General features: G+C 40.8%; 1 protein-coding gene across 2 annotated transcripts in view; it reads right to left on the bottom strand.

Annotated features, from left to right (window-relative positions):
- NME5 (NME/NM23 family member 5) overlaps positions 1-23,293 on the bottom strand; it is a 314,300-nt gene that overhangs the window by 230,598 nt on the left and 60,409 nt on the right. For both annotated transcript variants that reach the window (XM_044068973.1, XM_044068972.1), the window contains exon 2: positions 392-589. In XM_044068973.1, coding sequence (XP_043924908.1) covers positions 392-538 — 147 coding nt within the window. In that variant the 5' untranslated portion in view covers positions 539-589. The remainder of the gene's footprint in view (positions 1-391; positions 590-23,293) is intronic.

The following is a 23,293-nucleotide window of genomic DNA, read 5'->3' as shown; positions in this document are numbered from 1 at the left end:
TGGGTGGGTGACAGTGAGCAGTTAATGCCAGCTTGCCCATCCTGTGGGGAAAGGAAGAAGCCTGACCCCACAGAGTTGGGTAGAAACATGACAGATATATATATGCATTCACACCAATATATGGTTCATTATGCCAGTTTCAATTAGACTCGCACATGAAAGTATCCATAAGTCAGGGTTACAGTGTGGGAGTCCACAGATATCAGGATGCTGAAAAGGGGGCAAAAGAATAAACTAAGCAAAGCCCTAATGGTTGCCTGGATTTTGGCCTTGAGTGACCAGCACTCACACAAGAAAGAATGAATGGGCCTTGTCAAGTCACAGGAGGGCTGGTGGCCAGCAGGAAACAGCCAAAATGAAAAAGAACAAAGTAAAAATATATATTTCTTACCTGAAGTATTGTAAATCCTGAATTAAGAATTATTTCTTCAATTTCCTCTGCTTTATGAATGGTATCTGGTTTGATAATAGCTAGAGTTTTCTCTACAAAGATGTGGGGTGAAGGTGTCTCTTCTTCCATTTTCATCTCCTCTTCCATTTTCAGAAGTCTTTTCCAGAAATGTGGTACTGGGTAATTTTAGTATGTATTCTGAAGGATAACAAAAGAAAAAAGATGTTTTTAGTCAAAGATCTAACTCAGTACAGTGATTTTATTTTTGAATGTTTATCCACATTCTACAACTAAACAGCACCTAACTGATCATAATTCATAGCAGTAATGAAGATGGTAAGACAGGCTTATAGCAAATAAACCATAATCAACAAAAAAGCTCGTACAATGGAACTGGCAAGCCTTCCCATTTACTCTAGGTGTTCAATGTCCTAATGAACATGTACTTTTTTCTAGAAAACCATGTTTGTGTAGTTGACAAAGTCTGTTTTTTTTTCAAAAGGTTCTTAAAACACACACACACACACACACACACACACACACACACACACACATATATATGGGTTCCAGACATTTGCTCGAATGAGCAAACGACCGAAAACCAAATGACCAGGCATACTTACGCGAAAGTGCTTTTCACTGAAGAAGCACTTTCGAGTAAGTATGCTTGTTGCCAAGGCTGTACTACGGTGCGGGTAAGTGAAACTTCCCTTTTCCCCACTGTAGTGCAGGCTTGGAGGGAGAATATTATAGATAAAAGCGCTTTTGTTAAAGTGTGTTCAGTTATTATGGATTCGGACGTTTGCTCATTCGAGCAAACATCCTAGATCCATATATATATATATATATATATATATATATATATATATATATATATATTTACAGATATAGATATATATATATATACCTGTGCAATGGATTTATTGAATATGCATTAGTCATACTATCTCTTAATGTAGGATTGGCTACTGTAAACTAAGGTGGGTGTTGTTTTTATTTTATTACATTTTTATTACCCTCTGTTCATTATTTAACTCTACACTGTTGTACATTCTTGTTTTCTGATGAAGTTCCAGGATATTTAAGGAATGAAGGTGGTAAAAACCACCAGTTCATGTGTTGTGTTTTTTGTCCATATGCCTTAGAGGGTTTTTAAGTGTAATATATTGATACAGAAACACACACACACACACACACACACACACACAATCACACACACACATATACACACACACACACACACACACACACACACACACACACACACACACACACACACACACACACACACCGGGGGGGTCTACTCCTAAATGTACTTGTATATATGTATGTATGTATGTATGTGTGTGTGCATTTACATATACATAGATACTGGTTTCAGAGGTTGTCATAGCCAGGAATGGTAGTGGGAATAAGCTTCCACTATCTATAAAATGTTCCCATGGCATGTATCTCTAATAGCCTCTGACAACCCAAGTCCAGCTCCTGGCGATGTGGCTTAGTTTCAGAGTCTGGCAAAACCATTTGTACTGACAGGAGAAGGTGAGAAGGTGGGTAATTGGTGCCTAAAAAAACAATTGCTTCAGGCAGGTAAGGCTTATCAGCCTGGGAAGGCAACCCAGCTAGGAGAAGGTAAACTATGATTTAAAAACCCCTCTGCCTTGTGGCAATGCCAAGTCATGGTGAAGGCTTTGGGAGGAAATCCCAAGGAAACATCCGGAGATGGAGCTCCTAAGATACTCTGAGGTTGTAGCAACCTCACTCTGGCAGCTCCTGTGATGACACTGATGCCAAGTTTTACTGGCCTTGCCTCTCCTCTTGGATTACATCAGTGGCATAGAGAGGGGGAACCTGCTGTTGGGCGCAGCTGTTTCCTAAATTTCTTTTGCCCAGGCCTGTGCCCTAGAGAGAACACTCCAGCTTCATTCTGTGACTGGTGACACAACACAGAAAGTAGCAGTTATCGTTAATAAGCCAATGCACTCAACTGGCATAGAGTGAGGCACCAGGGGCTGCTTTCAACAGTGGAAGAGATCCTTTGATCTCATTGGGCAGCTACTGCCTGCCTTAAGCTGGGCAGCCCCCAGCCAAGTAAGTGCTCTCTCACCATGGTTCACTTGCTCCACTGGGTGTGTGGGGCTTAGAGACCCTCAACAGGTGGAGCGTTAACCATACACCTGGAAAAACATAAAGGCAACAAAATAAACCAGCCTTTAGGCTAGGCACATGGAATGCAAGGACGATGATTCCAGGCCTTACGGAAGATCTACAGAACATTAGTGATGCTCAGAAGACAGCAGTTATTAACGAGTTGAACAGATTACAATTAGACATTGTGGCTCTCCAGGAAACAAGACTGCCATCCATTGGATGTCTCAGGAAGAAAGACTGCCAGTAGAAACCAAGGAACATGGTGCTGGTTTCGCTATCAGGAACAACCTCACTGGCTCAGTCAAACCACCAAATATGGGAAATGAGAGACTGCTGAAAATTCAACTACAAATACCACTGGCCATGATCAACATCTTTAGCATCTGTGGTCCTACTTTAACTTCTACCCAGGAAATCAAGGACAAATTCTATGATGAACTTAATACTGCCATCATTGAGGTCCCTTCCCATGAAACATTATTAATTTTTGGTGATTTTAATGCCAGTGTGTTGATTGGTTCAAAGCCCAAAATGAAGTGCTGACACCAATAATTGAGAAGAAGAGACAGGCACTGGCTACATATAGGTCCTTGCCCAATCAGGAGAATGTGCAGTCACTCCAGTGTGCTCAGAGTCAAGTGCAGCAGGTAGCTTGATGGCGTGCAAATGATTATTGGCCCCAACTTTGCTTCCAGATTCAGCAGGAAACAGACATTGGTAACATATGAGGAATGTACAATGGGATTAAGCAAGCCATTAGCCCATCACAAAGGAAGATTTCCTCACTTAAGTCAGACAAAGGTGAGGTCTTAAAGGACAGAAACAAGCAGATGGAACACTGAGTGGAAGACTACTCACAGCTATGTGCCAGAGAGACCATAGTTATGGAGAGAGCCCTGAATGCCATCAAGCCTCTGACAGCTATGACTAAACTTGATGCTGAAATCACCTTGGAGGAACTCAATGATGCACTAAAAGCAATCTCTTCGGAAAAGCCCTCAGGAAAGATGGTATTCCCTTAGAAATCCTTAAATGTACATGATCACAAAATAAACCTGCAACTGCTGAAGGTGCATTGTTACAAACAACAAAATCCAAAGAGAAAAGCAGTGACACCACCACAGACAACTGGCAAACCTGTTAAAATCCAACAAAAAAGATGAACACAAATCTTTTACTGAAAACTTGAGACACAAAACGTAGCAAGACAAAAATAAAATCCATTACTGCTTTTGAATTTAGATTCTGAAGGTTATGTATCTAATAATGTGGATGCACCGAATGAAAGCTTTGAAAGAATATAACATGAACTGGAATCCGCTGCTTATCGGTTAAAAAGGCTACAATGGCAGCGCTTCCATCTTGAGGCTATAGTGCATTACAAAGTTATTCCTAGGGGCATGAGAATTAAGTGTATGCCGAGTTACAGTCAAGTTACAGCAACAAATATCCTGAACTTCTTGCTCAATGGCAAGCCTTGAATTTGGAAACAAGCTTTAACTATATGCAACTACTGATTGATTTTTTTAAGCCTGAAGAGGAAGAAACAGCTAAACTGATCAGAACTAAGCAACTGGAACTAGAAAAAATGGACTTGTCTGAGTCCTGTGTTACTAAACTACAGACTTTACAGTTCAACCTGAATTCTTATGATAATACATTAAAAGATCAGAAAATTCATAAACTCTCTAGAGATATTTCTGATTTTAAGCAAGGAAGGATTTTTGAATAGCCCAGGGAAGACAGACCAGCCCATTTTAAGAATCAACAGTTATCTAAATTACCTGTCTTGTCATCTCCTACCCATAGATCTCACATCAATATGAATTTCACCACCTTACCTAAGACGAATGATGTGATGGCACCCGAAGCCTCTTCGCCCACCACCGGTGTTCATTCCATGTTTTCATCTGATCTCACAGCTGATGAGGAGAGACAGCTTGTCTGCCCAACAGGAACTAGACCCAAACAAGGAGAGTCACAATTTACAGTTTTTTTTTAAACAAACCTGGCAATGGAATACCAGGTCCAACAGTCAGGACAGGAAGAGAAAGAAACCGATCCAGTAACCAGAACTGATTTGGTAGTAAATTTGTCTAATTTTGCAATAAGTAAAGACCAACTGAACCTGCTCAATAAACGTTTAACCTTTATTCCTTCCTTGGGTTCTGATTTGAGTGAGTTTGTTCTGGAAGCAAAATATTTTAGTAGAAATGTATCACTGAAGAATATTTTTGGTTATCAGAATAATCGACCACCAAACATTTTAAAGAAATCTAGTACCTTTGTTCCTGTCAACCATCCTACAGTGGATCTCTTTATCAGGTTATGTGAGAAAGAAGTGGAACAAATCAGACAAAGTGGCTTAGGAACAGCTCGTTTCTACAATATAACCAGTGGAGAGAGAAAAGCACTGGCTGAACTTCAGAGAAACACAGAGATTGTGAACAAGCCCTCAGATAAAGGTGGTGCCATAGTTATTCTTGATTCAAAATGGTACAAAGACTCAATGAATATGATGCTCTCTGATGATAAAATGTATGAAAAGATCACTAAGGTTTTTTGGACCGAAAAATAACCAGAGTAAAGCAAGATCTACATGAAATGCTGATGCAAGGACGCATAAGCCATGACCTTTATGAGTTTTTTGATACACCTTATCCATCCATTCCCACCATATGTGGCCTTTCCAAGATTCACAAAAGCATCACAGACCCACCACTCAGACATTGTTTCAGGACGTGGATGGGTGACGGAGCCACTTTCCATTTTTGTGGAGAAAGAGCTAAAGACGGTACTAGCGGCTATTCCCACCATTCTTAGAGACACTTGTATGTTTTAAAAACAGCTGAATATGTTTATGAACACTGTAGAAAACCTGTCCAACATTTCACTTGTGACTATGGACATTTGTAGTCTTTTTATTTCCATTCCAAATGATTATGGAATTGAGTCCATCAGAGCCTTAGGTTCTATAGTTCCACATAATCTGAATTTAGACCTCATTTGTACACTACTTGAGATGATCCTGAAAACCAATATGTTTTTCTATGGAGATAATTATTATTGGCAACGATGGGGTGTGGCCATGGGCACACCCTGTGCCAACAGTTACTCAAATCTTGTTTTAACTGTTTGGTAGAGAACACATATTTTTAATATCATCAATCCTTGGTCCAACAACGTGGCCTTTTATGGACGTTTTGTGGATGATGTCTTTCTTTTATGGAAAGGGGATGAGAATGAGCTGAAGAAATTTGTTGCCTCTTTGAATGAAACCACTACCTTCTTATAAATGAATGTCCAGAGCTCCCGCTCTCAGATTAATTTTTTGGATGTGAAAGAGTTCTTGGATGAACACAAACAGATTGTCACCTCTGTTTTCAGGAAGGACACATGGAAAAATCATTATTTACACAAAAGTAGTCTACACCCCAGACACATCTCCAGGAACATTATGAAGAATGAAATGACCAGGATCTCATGACTTTGTACCAAGGAATCAGATTTTGATAAGGAGAGACACTTTTTACAACAAAACTTAAAGGAACGAGGCTAATCGAACCATGATATTGATGTGAGCCAAGAGGAACTACAAAATCTCAGATTGACTAAAGGTTACCATATGTTAATGACAGATACAACAGGAAAACTCTTATGTGAGAGACAGACAATATCAACATAATGACTGCTTCAAGTTTATTTTGACTTACACCAATGATAATCGTCAGATTTGTGAAGTGATAAAAACATTTAGGCCAGTCCTAACCCAGGATAGTAAACTTTGTGAAACTGATGGTGAGCATCCGAAGTTTGTCCTTAAAAACAAAAAGAACTTGAAGCATCTACTCTGCCAGAAGGATGGCTTCCATCATAACTCCAATTGGAGCAAACAAGGCAGCCTTCGATGTGGCAGATGCTCTGCTTGTAGAACTATAGATGTACTTAATACTTTTAAACATCCCATCAGTGGACTGGAATACACCTATACGTGTAAAGCTGACTGTAAAACACAACATTTGGTGTACCTCGCTACTTGCCAATGCTGTACTGCCTATTATGTAGGCAAAGCAGATCAAATCTTTAAAAACAGAATACTTAGGCATCTGAGAGATATTCATAATAAGGACCTTAAGAATGGTCTTGCTTGTCATGTTGCTCAATTTCCAGGACTTTTTTTAAGTTTAAGGCTATTGAAGTTACATCTAAAGGGATAAAACTAGGAGATATCACCAACAATACTGAAAGGAATGAAACCAAATGGATCACAAATTTGAGAGCAGACAAGCCTCCTGGTTTAAACACTGTAGTTCCTCTGAGACTCATTCTAAAGTATAGGAGAACAGCCATTAGTTGATGCGAAGGTGTGTTTTCTTTTAAGTGCTCTGATTGTCAAGTTTTCTGATTGGAGCTCAAGGATGATACCTGGCTGTGATTGGCTTGTGATACTCTGACTGATGATTGGTTTATGCAAATAAGTACTTCTCATCAAGCTTGTTGATTGGTGGTCTTCCGAGTGCTTCTTTGGCAGACCAAGCTGAAGCCGATTGGTTGTATACATCTTTTAAAAGCAAGTAGTTCCTGTTTCCCTTTACGATCTGAAGAAGGTATTTCTGAAGCGCTTATCATTTGAAAGGGATTTTATTTTTGTCTTGCCACGTTTTATGTCTCAAGTTTTCAGTAAAAGATTTGTGTTCATCTTTTTTGCTGGATTTTAACAGGTTTGCCAGTCATCTGTGGTGGTGTCACTACTTTTCTCTTTGGATTTTAAATGTACATGATGGTCCCTTTCATGCCTTCTTCCTTAAATGTGCCAGCAATACCCTAATCTCAGAGCTGCATGCAATACTTTGCCAATGCTGGAGAAAAGGTAGTGTACTACAAGATATGACAGATGCTAACATAGTTACTATCTTTAAGAATAAGGGTGACAAAAGTGACTGTAACAACTATCATGGCATCTCCCTTCTCTGTACCATGGGGAAGCTGTTTGTACGTCTTGTCCTGAAGAGGCTCCACGTTCTTTCATAGAGAGGTTACCCAGAGTCTCAGTGTGCGTTCAGAGCTGGAAGGTCTACTATAGATATATTTTTCTCTGTTAGGCAACTGCAAGAAAAGTGCAGGGTGCAGAATAAAACTCTGTATATTACCTTCATTGATCTGACCAAGGCATTTGACCTCATCAGCAGGAAAGGTCTGTTTACAATTTTGACAAAGATCAGCTGTCCTCCAGTACTGCTTAGCATTATCAGGGCCTTCCATGAAGGCATAAAGGGGACCATCATGTACGGCGGATCCACATTGGGACCTTTCAAGATTCTCAGTGGAGTAAAGCAGGAGTGTGTACTGGCTCAAACATGCTTTGGTATCTTCTTCTCAGTTCTGTTGAAATTTGCTTCTGGAACTGCTTCAGAGGGTATATTTCTCCAAACCAGAATGGACGGCAACCTCTTCAAACTGTCGAGACTTTGAAGACCAGAGTGCTTAGGAAGTGTCTAACGGAATTTCTGTTTGCTGATGATACAGCTATTGTGGCTCACACTCCACAAGAACTTCAGTCACTCATGACTCGCTTTGTAGATGCATGTATGGAATTTGGCTTCACAATCAGTTTAAAGAAGATCCAGGTGATGAGCCAAAATGTGGGCAATGAGCCATCAATCAAGGTGAGCGACTATGAGCTGGAATTTCTGCATGAGTTCATGTACCTAGGCTCTACAATCTCTGACAACTTGTCGCTTGATAGCGACATGAAGAAGTGCATTGGAAAAGCCACCATATTTTTCAGGCTGACAAAGAAGGTATGGGCTAATAATAAGCTCACTGTGCACACCAAGGTGCAGGTTTACACTGCCTGTGTTTTGAGTACATTACTGTATGCCAGTGAAACATGGACTCTGCACTCAAAACAGGAGCAGCGGCTCAATGTTTTCCATATGAGCTGCCTTAGGCACATACTTGGTACTTCATGGCAGGACAAGATCCCCAACAGCACAGTGCTTGAGAAGATGGGCACCACCTCCTTTTTCACATTCCTGAAACAGAGATGTATGCATTGGTTGGGTCATATCTAATACATGACAGATGGCCAAATACTGTAAGATTTCCTTTTTGGAGAGCTGGAGTCTGGAAAGAGGCCGAAAGGGCAACCCAAACTGCCCTACAAGGACATATGCAAGCATAACCTCAGTGCTCTCTCCATCAGTGTGAACAACTGGTATTCTCTCACCTCAGACAAGATTACCTGGAAACGGGAAGTGAAGGAATTTCCTCACTATGTATGAAACAACCTTGACAAGGTGAGCAAAGGATAAGAGAGCCCTAAGGAAGATTCATGCCCATGATGCCAGACTGATGCTTGTCTACTGTTGCCCAGAATGTGGAAAGGACTTGCATTCCCAGATGGATTGCACAGGCACAGAAAATGCTGCTCAGATCAGTCCAATAGATGCGCAAACCCATGATTCTTTGGGATCAAAGGATGCCTACTATGCTGACACTCCAAAAATAGCAAAATACAGGAAAAATAGAAACTATTAACCACAAAACTGCCTCTAATCAATGCACAGGACAAACAACTGAAAAACAAAAAATATTTTTATTAATGGCTAAGTGCATTCATCCATGTATACATAAATAGACATCATCACAACCAAAGAACAGAGTAATATTTGCTTCTTACAAAACCAGTAACATCACAATTAACAAATGAAATTAATTGAAAACACTATTGCCCTAATTACCACCGATAAAAACAAGAAGTTATGAACTCACCATAACGTTCGATGTATGTAGTCTATCTCGCCTCACATTCTTACTCACGGGTTCGGAGCCGATAAAATTTTACTAGCTCGAAGTCTCTCATTGGCTGGGCCAAGCAGGTATCCCATGCTGCACTGCTCCATAACTCCAGATCTAGTTTGCTGCAAACCACAAACACACCCCATGCACAACAACAAACACTACAATGTAGAACTACCAAGGAGGAAAGAGAAAACAAACTACTATTGAAGGGTACTCCAGCACCAAACCTAACCTCCAGATCCTCCAGGAAGGGGGCAGGTGGGAGGGTACGTCAGAATGTGATACGAGACGGACTACATACATCGAACGTTATGGTGAATACATAACTTCTTGATGCTATGTAGTCCAATCTCGCCTACATTCTTACTCACGGGACAGCGTCCCCAGCACCTCTATCCTGGGAGGCTCAAACGAAGATATTCCTGAGGACTGTGGAACCAAAAGAAAGCCCGACCCCTAGAGGCCATGTCCAGTTTGTAATGAGTAACAAAAGTATGGGGGGAAGCCCATGTGGCCGCAGCACAAATATCGTCCAAAAATAGTCTGGCAAGGTATGCTATAGACGCAGAAACAGCCCTAGTACAGTGAGCCTTGATGGGAAACGGCAGAGTTTTTCCTGCTAATGAATAAATAAAGGAAATACAATTGACAATCCATCTGGAAATGGTAACCTTGGAAACAGAGGTTCCCGTTCTATTGTCTGAAAAGGAAACAAACAATTGGTCCAACTTTCGTAGATGTTTGGTCCTGTGTAGGTAGAATCGCAATTGTCTGTGTACATCCAGTTGATGAAATCTAAACTCTGCCTTGTTCGCAAATTGAGGGAAGAACACAGGGAGCTCAATAGACTGGTTGAGATTAAAAGTAGATGTGATTTTAGGGAGAAAGGACGGGTTAGGTCGAAGAGAAACTATGTCCTTATGAAAAATTAAATACGGGGGTTTAATGGAGAGGGCTTGAATCTCTGACACTTGTCTGGCTGATGTAATGGCTATCAGGAAAGCCGTTTTTCAAGACAAAAACTTCAAATGGCAGGTAGCAGAAAGGAGGGGAGGTAAGGGCTTGCAAAACCAGGTTTAAATCCCAAGGCATAATAGGTTCAGAAATAGGAGGCCGGAGTAACAAGGTGCCCTTTAAAAAGGCTTTACAGAGTTTGTGAGCCATAAGGGAAGGCTCATAGGAGGTATGAAAGCTAGAAATAGCCGCCAACTGGACTTTAATAGTGGCAGGCGCAGAACCCTGCTGAAAGAGCATGGACAAGAACTCCAAAACCGCAGGAATTGGGGCTGTGTAGGGGTCGATTCCATGAGCATGAGCCCAAATAGAGAATCTCTTCCATTTGCTGGAATAAATCTTCCTAGTCGAAGACTTATGAGAGGACGATAAAATGTGTACTACCTCAGGTGAAAAATGATGAAGTCTGACTAGCGATGGAAGTGGAGTAGCCAGGCTGTCAACCTGAGGGTCCGCAGGGAAGGCTGGAACTGTCCCGACATGCGTGTCAGTAGGTCTGGTACTGGGTCTAGAATCCAAGGAATGTCCACCACGAAAGGGAGGAGAACCAGACTTGGTGAGGCCAGTGTGGGGCAATAAAAATCATCTTGCTTCCCAAGGATATGACTTTCTGAATCACTCTTGGCAACAGAGGAAACAGAGGGAAAGCACAGAGCAGACCGGAGGGCCAATCATGGACTAGAGCATCCCTGGGTGATTCCCCCTGTGGGGGATCAGAGTGAAGTAATTGCTGCATTTGGCATTGAGGAGATTGGCGAAAAGGTCGCAGCAAGGCTGACCCCACCTGTAAAATATCTGTTCCGCAACCAGAGGGTTCAGGGACCACTCGTAAGGCATGAGAATAGCTCTGCTCAGCCTGTCTGCTATCACATTGGCCTTCCCCGAAATGTGCGTTGCCACTAGAAACCGTTGAGAAGATACTGCCCACTGCCACACTCGCATGGCCTCTCTGCACAGGGGGTAAGATCTGGTTCCTCCCTGCTTGTTCAGGTACCATACCACGGACATGTTGTCCGAATGTATCATGATCCTCCCAAGAGGGAGAAAGCTTTGAAGTGCCCACAGAGCCAGAAGCACTGCTCTCATCTCTAGGACATTGATGTGCAGGTGTACCTCGTGATCTTGCCATGTGCCTTGGACCGTCCTGCCAAGATAATGCCCCCCCACCCCATCTGGGAGGCGTCCGTGGTCATGGTGGTGACAGGTGACAGAGGAACAAACTGTTTCCCCCTCGTCCAGATTGGTGGAGCATAGCCACCAACTGAGATCCTGTTTGCATCGGTCTGTGAGCAGGATCAGGTGAGAAAGGGAGAGTGTCTGAAAGGACCATTGGGCAGATAGAAGCCAATGAAGAAGCCTCATATGTAATCTGGCTAGAGGCACTAGCATAGTGGTCGTTGTCATGGTGCCCAAAAGCTGAAGAACCCATCTCGCTTGTACTTTCCTGAGGGGTAATAGTGCTCAAACCTGATTTTGTAATATAGTGATCCTTTGATGCGGCAAAAAGGCCCGCATTTGGATGGTGTCTAGCTCTGCGCCTATAAACGTGACACGCTGTGAGGGCAGCAAGGCAGACTTTTCCCAGTTCAAAGTTATTCCAAGTCTCTGACAGAGGGTAATGGTGGCATCCCTGGCTTGGATAAGTAGATGCCTGGTGGGAGCGGTGAGGAGCCAGTCGTCCAGATAAGGAAACACCTGGAATCCTTGACGTCTCAGGTGAGCCGTCACCACCGCCAAACACTTGGTGAACACCCTGGGGGCTGTGGTGAGACCAAAGGGCAGGGCACGAAACTGAAAATGGCTGGCTCCCAGCCGGAAGCGTAGGTGACTCCTGGATGCCCTGTCCATTTTGATATGATAGTAAGCATCCTTGAGGTCGATGGAGCACATCCATCCTTCTTTTTCCAGCAACGGAAAATGGACTGAAGGGTGACCATTTGGAACTTGGACTTTTGAACATAGTGGTTTAATCGGCTGAGATCTAGAATGGGTCTCAGGTCCCCTGTTTTTTCGGCACCAAAAATAATCTTGAGTAAGTCCCTAATCCGATTTGGTCTGAGGGGACAGGTTGGATGACTCCTTTCTTTAGCAGCTTCGAAACCTCTAAGGCTGCTTGATCCCATTGACTGGGTGAAATGTCCGGGATTCTTTTGACTGGAGGAGGGTCTGACGAAAGGGGTATGGCATAACCTCTGGAAACTATTCTTAACACCCAATGATCCTGGGTGATGCTTTCCCAGGCTTCCGGGTGTAACGATATGCGGCCCCCGACTGGCTCCGGAGAAGCACAGTCGGGCAACACATCAGGAACGATGGTAGGGAGAACCGTGAAAGAAATCACGGTCTCCTCTGCCTCTAGGGTGGCGTCTTCCTGAATAACCTCCCCCACCTCTGCCTCTGGAAGGGGAGTCACCTTGTGCGGCAAGGAAAAACTTCTGTGATTTCTTGAACCACATCTTCCCACCTCTCTGAGCCTTGGGATAAGGCCTAGAGGGGAGGGAAAAACGGACCCCTACAGCAGACAGGGTCTTTCCCTCTTGCTCGCATCTGGTGAGGGTGTCTTTCACTTTGGTCCCAAAGAGCGAGGACCCATCAAAAGGAGCGTCAGTGAAGGAAGACTTAAAGGCCTCCGCGAAATGACACAGGCGCAACCAGGTTTGCCTCCCAAGACCACGTCCTAGCTACACGAGCAGCAAACGAGATCTGGGGTTATGGAGCAGTGCAGCTTGGGATACCTGCTTGGCCCAGCCAATGAGAGACTTCGAGCTAGTAAAATTTGGCCGAGTTGGAGCCGAACCCGTGAGTAAGAATGTAGGTGAGATTGGACTACATAACATCTACAAACTGCAGATTCAATAACTTACACATTAAAATGAGTACACATACAAATACATTTAAAATAATTCTGTATTAGTAAAAATATGTAAATTCATTGTCTGAAGAAAGATAGTAGCCCAGAAGCCCCTGGAGAATGGTTCTAGACCTGCAGAAGAAATCTAGTTTACAGTGCTTTACAGTTTAATGAGTAACACTGTTTTTTTATGTTAAGAAACTCAAGTTATAAGCACAACCACGAAGAAGAAGCACAATATGACAAACAACCAACCAGTATCCAAAAGAAAAAGAGTTTTTTCTCTCACATCTCAACTTAACAGACTTCAAGGAGTATGACCGTTTAAAATAAAAACCTGCCTTAACTATACTAAAATAATCACATGATTACATGATTAATTAATCAAAGATTTAACCCATAAGGAACCAATGTATTATATTTCAAAATATATATGGATTCCTTGTGTAACAACTTATTTTTTATTTGAACATCGTCATATTGATAATTTCTGATGTGCTCTAATATACTGGCTTATAAACCTTCTACTTTACCTAGATGAAAATGCTTAAAATGTTCTGCTATAGGACTTTCTAGTCTACCATTAACTATATCACGTATATGTTCTGAAAGTCTGACCTTAAAGGGTCTGTTACTTTCCCCTATGTAAAACTTATGACAGGGGCATCTAAGGGCATATATAATGCCCTGAGTCTCACAATTAAACACCCCCTTTACTTCAAATCTTACACCATTAATTTTTGGAAAATAATTTACTATATGATTGCAAGTGTTACATTTTCCACAACTTTTTGTACCTTTCGTATATATAACACCAGGGATATTATCCACCGGGGTAACAAACCTGCCACGAACTAAAAAATCTGAATGGGTGTTGGCTCCTTCCTTAGCAGCAGCTAGAAAACCGTTTCCATTCAGGGATGTGTGACTGGCAGTCTAACACAGAGAAGTAACTTCTTTCAGCTCCTCGGTCTCGTTGTTATCATTATCCTGCTCATACCATTAAGGATTATGGATGCCTGCATGTTTTAGATTTAAAACCAGTATCTGTTGCATCACTAGCTTCAGCCCAACACATTTCTGAGGAGAAGATGTTAGAGCAAATGATGAAGATGCTGCAGGCTAACTGGAAACTAAGGGTCTGCAGAACTGGATCAAACCACAGCAAAATAATTTGTCACATATTCAAACAGAGGTCCAACAGTTACAATCACACCTGCAAGCCAAATCAGATATAATCACACAACAACATCAGATTTCCCATTTACACCAAGAACTGGTACAAATGCACACCAGGACTGATGACTTAGAAAATATACATTGAAGGGGGAATATTCATCTGTCTGGTATAATGAATCAGTACATGACAATGGCTTGCTAAATTTCTTTTACAATAATTCTTTGCTTGTGTTCAATGCCCCTACAGAAATAGACTGGGACATGGATAGAATTATGAAGTTAGCAGAAGACAGGACTCTGCTAAGAACCCCAGACAGATGATCGTTACACTGCATGCCTACACTGCTAAAGAATGGATACTTAACAATGCTTAACTTTACATGATGTCTGTTTAGAAAGCTGTGTCGGCTACGTCTTTCAAGACTATTCCAGGTCCCTATATTTAAAACAAGCCACCTTTAGGGGAGTTTGTCAGGAATTAAAACAACGGGTCTTGATTTCATGGGTGGCCTATCCCACACAGCTGAAAGAGTTACTGATGGCTCCAGGCAATGCTTTACCACCCAGGGTGATGTGGAGGAATCTCTGCAACAGAATCAGGACTCTTCACAACCCAGAGATTTTTTCCTGCAGTATGGTCATACAGAGGTGGACGCAGAAGTAGCAATGGTTCCTGAAAACTAAATGGAAGCAGAACCATCCCAACCCAATATGGTCTGGTCTTCAAATAGATGTAGAGGCAGGGAAGCATCATCGGAAGATGATTCAAGCATCATTGGAAGATGATTCAAATGAGTGGGATGCTGTTTTGAAATGCAATGGGGAGAATTTTAACATTACAGACTTATGCTCTACAAAAGCTTATGCATGTTGAAGGATTATGAGGGCAGCAAGGAGGTTGTTTTCTATTCTACTATTCCAGCTACTGGTGTTGAGCGTCAGGCTTTTGAGTGTGAACAAAGTTTGGCTATCTCACAACAGGCTGAGGATGTAAATGGCAAACTGCAAGGAAATGTTAGTGCAATGCAGGGCAAAGGATGCACCCCTTCAGAGAAAAGCACTGTCAAAACCCTTAAAGGTTGGTTGAACAAATAAACTTTAGTTTAATTTGACATGAGTGATGTCATCAGTGACCTTCTTATGGATAAAAGTAGTATTTAGTTAATATGTCCTGTTCTACTGCAATTTTTCTCTGTTTACTGTGCATTGCATTTAATAATGAGAAGTTTACTGGGGTAGGACTTTTGGTCATAAAAGGAATATGATTGTATATATTATTAATGAATGCACTATTCTCTGTTTGGGTTAATTTTTTTATAAATAATGTGTTTCACTGGTTAATCCATTGCTTTTCCATCACAGTAGTTCTTTATTGCTGCTCTGGACAATTAAATCAACTTATTGGATGAATGGGCGGGTCTATAGTTTTTTTTTTTCTTATTGGAGTAACAATGAGAGTGGGGGGCAACCCACGTTTTCTGCCCACTTTTTTTTTGTTTTCATAGCTCTCAACTTAGCTTTGGTTCAGGAAGCCGGGCAGAAATCCATGGTGGATTCAAGGATGCTTCAAGTTTGGACCTAGCCTGGGAATAGAGAGAGGTTGGAGATGAATCAAAGTCTAGCTTCGGGGGGAGGGGTGTTTACATATAAATGTTGTTACATGGAATATAGAAGGTATTTGCCAGCCAAATGAAACACGCAGGATACAGAACAAGTTGAACAGAATAGGGACTGATATTCTCTTGCTTCAGGAAATTAAATTAAATAGGAAAGAGTCACAAAACTTCTATGGGAGAGACATGCTTTTAGTAGACTTCAGTATGGTAAGAGATGAGAGACTGGCAAAAATGGGTGTGTGGCCATTTTGGAGAGAAGATAAAATAAATGAAAATATAAACTATATAAATAAAATGTTAGTCAATTAAAGTACTAGTAAAGAAGGAGGATTTGGAGGGGAGATGGGAAATTGCATGATTAGATATGGGGGGGGGTAAGAATGGCCAATAGAACTCTATATGGTCCTAACTCTGCCTCTCCTGATTTTTTCCAAGGTTTTTATAAACATTGGTTATCTATATTCCATTCCTGTGTGAGAGAATTATAGGGGGGATTCAATTTGTTGGGTGACAGGAGGAATGATAGGAAGTTTGCACGTAAATAAAGGAATGTCAAAGCAGCAAAAGGAATTTCTAATTGGCTAGAGGTTGACGGGTGGATCGACATATGGGGATCACACCTTCCAAGGATGGAATGTTATACTTTTTCTAGAAATGAGAAAACAGAGATAATCCAGAGGGCTCGAGTGAAGTCTGGTATCCCACCTGTGATCCAGAGGGTGACAGGACTAACAAGAAACAGAGTACAAAAGATTAGTCCAAATAAAATCATTTTAGCGAACAAATCTAGGAGACTCTCTCTCTCTGATACCCTCCCTGTGGGAGGAATAAAAACACCTTACTGAAGTTCCAGTAGTTTATTCAGTGAGGTATGTAGATGGATGAGTGTTCTTGTTCTAAGATACCTTGCTGAAGTTTCCAGTGGTTTACTCAGTTAGGTAGGCAGATAGACGAGTGTTCTTGTTCAAAGATACCTTGCTGAAGTTTCCAGTGGTTTACTCAGTTGGGTAGGCAGATGAACGAGTGTTCTTTTTCTAAGAGAACAAGAACACTTCCATCTACCTACTTAACCAAATAAACTACTGGAAACTGCAGCAAGATGTCTTTATTCCTTCCACAGACAGAAGAGACTCACCTAGATCTGCTAGCTAAAATGATTTTATGTGGACTGATCCTTTTTACTATTTTTCTAGAAATGAGGGGAAACAGATTTCTAGGCAGAGTTGAGGGGATGTGGCAAGTAAAGAGTGTTACAACTGGTGAAAGGTGCATATCTGATCACTCCCATTTTATACTGATATTACTGATTCCCAAGGATCAGTTTCATAAAGCATGGTGGAAAAAAAAACCCTGGCTTTGGTAGGATCCTGTAAGATGTACGATGGGCTCTCATATTGTCAGGGAGCTGTGGGGTGTTGATGGGAATATAGCAGAGTGGTTTATCCTTTTTAATTTGGTGGGATGTGATTAAAAATGCCCTTAAAGGTCAATTTATGAGCATGGAGATTCATTGGAGAAGGGAGGAAGACAGATTAGACACTGGGAGGATGATCTTGGTTCCTACAATAATAAGAGAATGTTAGCAAATCAAAAGCTTCTCTTGCTGACAGGCTATTGTAAACAGCTATTTTAAAAGCTAGAATAGAGGAACACAATACAAGACTTGTGGAGAGGAGAGTTATAAGTGCTCAGGACCTTTGCTGGGTCAGAGCAGAGACTGCAGGTAGATAGCTGGTTATTAAATTAAAAGATCTTCAACAGAGCAAACTTATTACCTCACTGCTGGAACCAGACGGTAAAATTCATTATGATCTAGAGAATACAAAACACATTTCAGGAGTTTTTTAAAGGAGTTATATACTTCCATAATTCCTACTCATAACAGTTGTAAAGAGGTGGTCTGGCCCCACATTAACTGACTTAGAGAAGAATGCTTTGCATAGAGATATTTCATTGTCAGAAATTAATACTGCCATAAAGTGCTAAAAACCAGGGAAACCTCCTGAAAGTGATGGTCTTATGGTAGAGTTTTATAAATATTACCAGGAGACACTGGTAACCTTCCTAATTGAGAAATTCAATAGAGGTGCAGAGAAAGGAGTTCTTCCAGACTCTTTCACAAAAGCACTGGTGGTGTTACTACCAAAGGGTAGTCAAAACACTTGATTTCCAGAAAATTACTGACCTATTTCCTTAATCTATGCAGGTGCTAAACTCCTAGTTGCCATTTTAGCCAAATGATTTCAGATTTATTTACCTAGATTGGTATCTCTCTCTGTCACAGAGGCTTTGCAAAGGGTATGGTGGCAAAAATTAGTCTGTGCTTGTTATACAGATTTTTGTAGCAAGCAGGCAAATATAATTGGAAAAATGCAAAAGATACATTTTTTGACATTAAAATAGCATTTGATTTGCTTGAGTGGATCTCTTTGTTCAAAGCAGTGAAAGATCTGGGCCTATGCAACAAATTTTTAAGTTGGATTAAGGCACTATATAAAAATGCAAGGGCACAACTACTAGTTATTGGATCATTGTCAAGGGACATCTTGATTACTACAGCTAAAAGGCAGGAATGCTTGTTGTTTCCCGTTCTTTTCATTACAACTACTAGTTAATGGATCATTGTCAAGGGACATCTTGATTACTACAGCTAATAGGCAGGAATGCTTGTTGTTTCCCGTTCTTTTCATTTTGGCAACTGAGACTTTAACACAATGCATGTGTCATTTTATATCGTCCACCCCTTGCAAGTAGAAATCCTGCAGGTTCACCAACAAATGTATGCTAAAAGCAACCAGATTAGATCTTCTTTTAAAAGTGTATCATGACTGAAATGTAAATGGTCCGAGACTTTTCAGGTTATGGTAGGTCTGGTTGGTAATGTCATTGGCAAGCAGCAGATTGCTAGGAAATCTGAAGCCAAATATTTAGGTTTGAAAATGATGGATATAGAGCAAGAGGTAATTTAAAAAAATGTTTCTGATCTATATCATAAGACCGTGTCTTTACTGGAAAAATGGGAGATAAGTCTATACCTTGTCAGGTAAGATTAATCCAGTTCAGATAATAATATTACCAAAATCAATGTATTAATTTGGATGAGTACACTGAAATGGTTGTGGGATACATCACAAAATGTTTTGAACATGTCACCACCCTGAAGGATATAACCATCAGAGCCAACCAAAAGCTCTAGCTCACCAGTGAGGTTTATGAATTACTGAGAGCGCATAATGATACCTTTAACGGTGGAGACAGAGACGCTTTGAAAAAGGCCAGAGCCAATGGTGTGTGAAAGTAGCAAAATAGGCCTACAGTCTAAAAATACAGAGACACCTCACTGACCAGAAAGATCCCAGGAGATCCAAAACATCACAGACTATAAGCCACCATCCATGCGTTGTGATGATAACCCAGACTTTTTAAACATCTGCTTCAATAGATTCAAAGAAAAATGGAATCTCACCAAAGAGACTACTCACTAATGCAGATGCCACATCACTATGCCTCAACCTGGAAGATGTACACAAGAACCTATGTAGGGTTCATCTGGGCAAAGCAGCTGGTCCGGATATGATCCCAGGCAGGCTACTTAAAAACTGTGCTGATCAGCTGGCACCAGTCTTCACAGACATCTTCAATATGTCTCTCAGCCAGGAAAAAGTGCCGAAATGCTTCAAGACCACCGATATCATCCCTCTGCCCAAGAAACCATCTCCATCATCATTAAATGATTACCGACCAATTGCACTTACCTCAGTAGTGATTACGTGTTTTGAAAAAAATGGTCAAGGATCACATAACATCCTGTCTACCTGCTACATTTGATCCTTTACAATTCACATATAGGCCAAATCGTTCTACTACAGGTGCCACAGCCTTAACATATCATCAGACCATGGACCACCTGGAAAATAAGGACTGTTATGTACGTATGTTGTTCATAGACTTCAGCTCTGCCTTCAATATGGTAATTCCACAACAACTGCAGTCTAAGGTGAGTAATTTAGACATAGAAAACAAAATATGCAACTGGATCCTTGGGTTCCTGACTGAAAGGACACAAATAGTTTGAGTAGGAAAATGTCATTCAAACAATATCATCCTAAACAACAGGGTCCCACAAGGTTGCATACTCAGTCCACTTTTTTTCACAGTTCTAACACATGACTGCACAGCTACGCATCAGTCAAATAGAATCATCAAATTTGCAGATGACACCACAGTAATTGGCCTTATCAAGAAGAAAGATATGAAGGCCTACAGGGAGGAGGGGATCCAACTTGTTCATTGGCGCACTGACAACAACTTAGCACTAGCTATTGGGTAAATCAAGGAAATCATCATCGATTTTAGGAAGAATAAGCCACACACCCTTATTATCATCAATGGTGCAGCAGGGGAGAGAGTAAATAGTACCAAATTCCTAGAGGTACATATTTCACAACACCTAAGTTGGGCCACAAACACTTCCTACCTTACAAAGAGAGCCCAACAACATATCCACTTCCGGAGGAGACTTTGTAGAGCTAACCTGCCCCCACCAGGTCCTACTTACCTTCTATAGAGCCAACACTAAGAGCGTACTGACAAACAACATTGTTGTCTGGTATGGAAATTGCTCTCAAGCTGATTGGAAGGCATTGGATAAGATCATTAAACAGGCCACAAATTCATTAGCTCCAACCTTAAATCCCTACAGGACATATATTCAAACAGATGATATGGTAGAGTCCAAAAACTATTGAGGGATATACATCATCCAGCTTATGGATTGTTCAAACTCCTACCAACGAGGAAGCATTACAGAAGCATTAGATGCAGAGCATCCAGATTCCATAACAGCTTCTTCCCACACACTATCAGACTGCTGAACAACAAACCCACTGCTTAACCTGCTAAATAAGTAAAACATTATTTATGTGCAATATATCATTGTTATTTACATAACTCTCTACATAACTCACTTTATATGTTTCTGTCTACACTATGATAATGTAAACTGTAAGTTTATGGCATATATTGGTGGTGGATAAGTGTTTTTTTACATGTGTGCCTCTTTATTTATTCATAGTACTGTTTTTTTATTTATTTGTATATTTCTACCGAGTCCGTTCCTGTTATTAGATTTGTTTTTTTTCTGCTGTAAAAAGCTTTAAAAATTTTTACTTTATTTTTAGTATCTTTTTGATTTCTATTTTTAGTATTTTAAATTAATTTAATGTATCTTCCTTCTGTAAACTGCCATTCTTATGTTATGAGCCTGAGTATCGAAATTTCATGCAGTGATACGTACATTTTCCTCTGTGTTGATCTGTATGACAATAAAATTTAGTTTGACTTTGATATGCATGTAGACATCTTCCACTGGTAGGAAAGGACAGCAGATGGCTAGATAAAATAACAATCCAGATGCAAAAAATTTGTATGCAGGGGTAAAGGCATGAGGTTTGCCAAAGCTGGGCTTCTCTTACCAAGGAAACCAGGGGGCCGGGGTATGCCTAACATTGGACTGTATGCCCTGGTAGCAGCAGTGTGTATTACCAGGTTCCATTAGGATGGGCGTGAGACAGGACTGGATTATGATGGCAGAGTTGACCCTTATGAAAGGAATATTTTGCCCTACTTTTTTCAGTTTAGCTAAGGGGAACTCCCTTAAACAAGAAACTGGTTACAATCTGGGCTTTAGCATAACCACAATATCAGAATTCAGGGAATACCCAGATATTGGATACAATGGAGAGTGAGAGGCATTAATCACAAGGGATATTTATTTAATGGAGATGCCAAAGGACTTTTAACTTTTATTGATTGGCTAAGTTTTTCACTAAAATATAAGCTACCTAGAGGGGCCAGCATAAACAACTACAACATGCAGTTAAGCAATGGCTTTGAGCACTTGGTATGAGAAAGCAATGATTTGAGGGAGCTGTTATACCTAGGCCTTTTATTTTTGGAGCAACTACAGAATAAGCACAGAAACCGAAGTGCAGTAAGCTTTATAAACTTTTGATAAGACAAACGTATGGGACAGCCATGCAGTTAATCCAACAGAAATGGACAGTTATAGAGAAAAGTTTCACTTATGGATAAAGCTTGGGCATGTACTACTAATATGAGTCATTCTTTGCAAATTTTACCAAACATGGAACCATCATATGAGACGACTGCATAGGTGCTTCAGAACTCTGCAACATTTATACAGAGTATTTGGCATTGGGGAAGGAGGGTATTGGAAATGTGACAGTATGGAGGTGTACATTCGCTAACTATAGCGTCATTTATGAACCTGATTCTAGTGTGCCTTCTCAGTGCATTGTCCAGAGCTAACTGCTGCATTGAATTCACCTGACTTCCTGCCCTGTAAAAATTCAAAAGCTTCCCTTGGTGAAAGAATACTTAAGTGAGGTATATGTTGCATACTTACCTTTAAAAACAAAACAAACAAAAAAAAAACATATATACAACAGTATGTGTTTTATATTTAGGGCTTCTCCAAGTAGGTTGTAAGGTGGCATGCACACTGAATCAGACGATAGTACTTAATCTTCCCTACCCCACCCCAAACAGCTGTAATCTACCCTCTGTAACCTACTTCCTAAATTCTCTAAACTAGACTGCATCTATCTGCAAATTGTAGTGGTCAACTGCTATTTCTTAGCTGTGTAACATAGCTGAGCTGTAACTGATAACTTTTTTTGCTGTATCTGCAGCTCAGCTAAGTCTTCCTGTTCTTCCGATAACCCATCAAACTTCATCAACCTTTTCGGCTTTACCCAAATCATCACCAGACCAACTAGGATCGACAAACACAGCAAAAAACAATCCACACTTGACTGGACTCTCACTAATAGACCCTTCTTATACCCTCACTCTGGGTGTCTCCCAGACACCCTCAGCGATCACAGATGCACCTACCTCCTAAGATACAAAGTAAACCCTAAAAAAAAATCATATACAAGCATATCCGTAACACAAATAATTTTTCCACAGATATTTTTAACTCCCTCTTGAAACAATTAAACTGGTTCCCACTAAAATACATCCAATTAGAAAATGCAACTCAGTACTTTAACAACACATTCTTAGAAATCCTAGAAAAAGTATCCCCATCAAGAAAATCCACATAAAAACCAAAGCAACCCCATGGATAACAAAACACACTAAACTCTTTATGAAACAAAGAGACAAAGCATAGTCCCATTTTCTGGCCACTAAAAAAACAAACAACCCTTCAAACCCACCACCGATTAAGAAAGGTAGTCAAAAAGCAAATAAAAACAGACA

Source organism: Protopterus annectens, chromosome 4.part0 (assembly GCF_019279795.1).
Source record: "Protopterus annectens isolate FY-2018-M chromosome 4.part0, PAN1.0, whole genome shotgun sequence".
NCBI lineage: Eukaryota > Metazoa > Chordata > Ceratodontiformes > Protopteridae > Protopterus > Protopterus annectens.
Note: the sequence above shows the minus strand (reverse complement) of the source record. Positions and strands in the feature narration are given on the sequence as shown.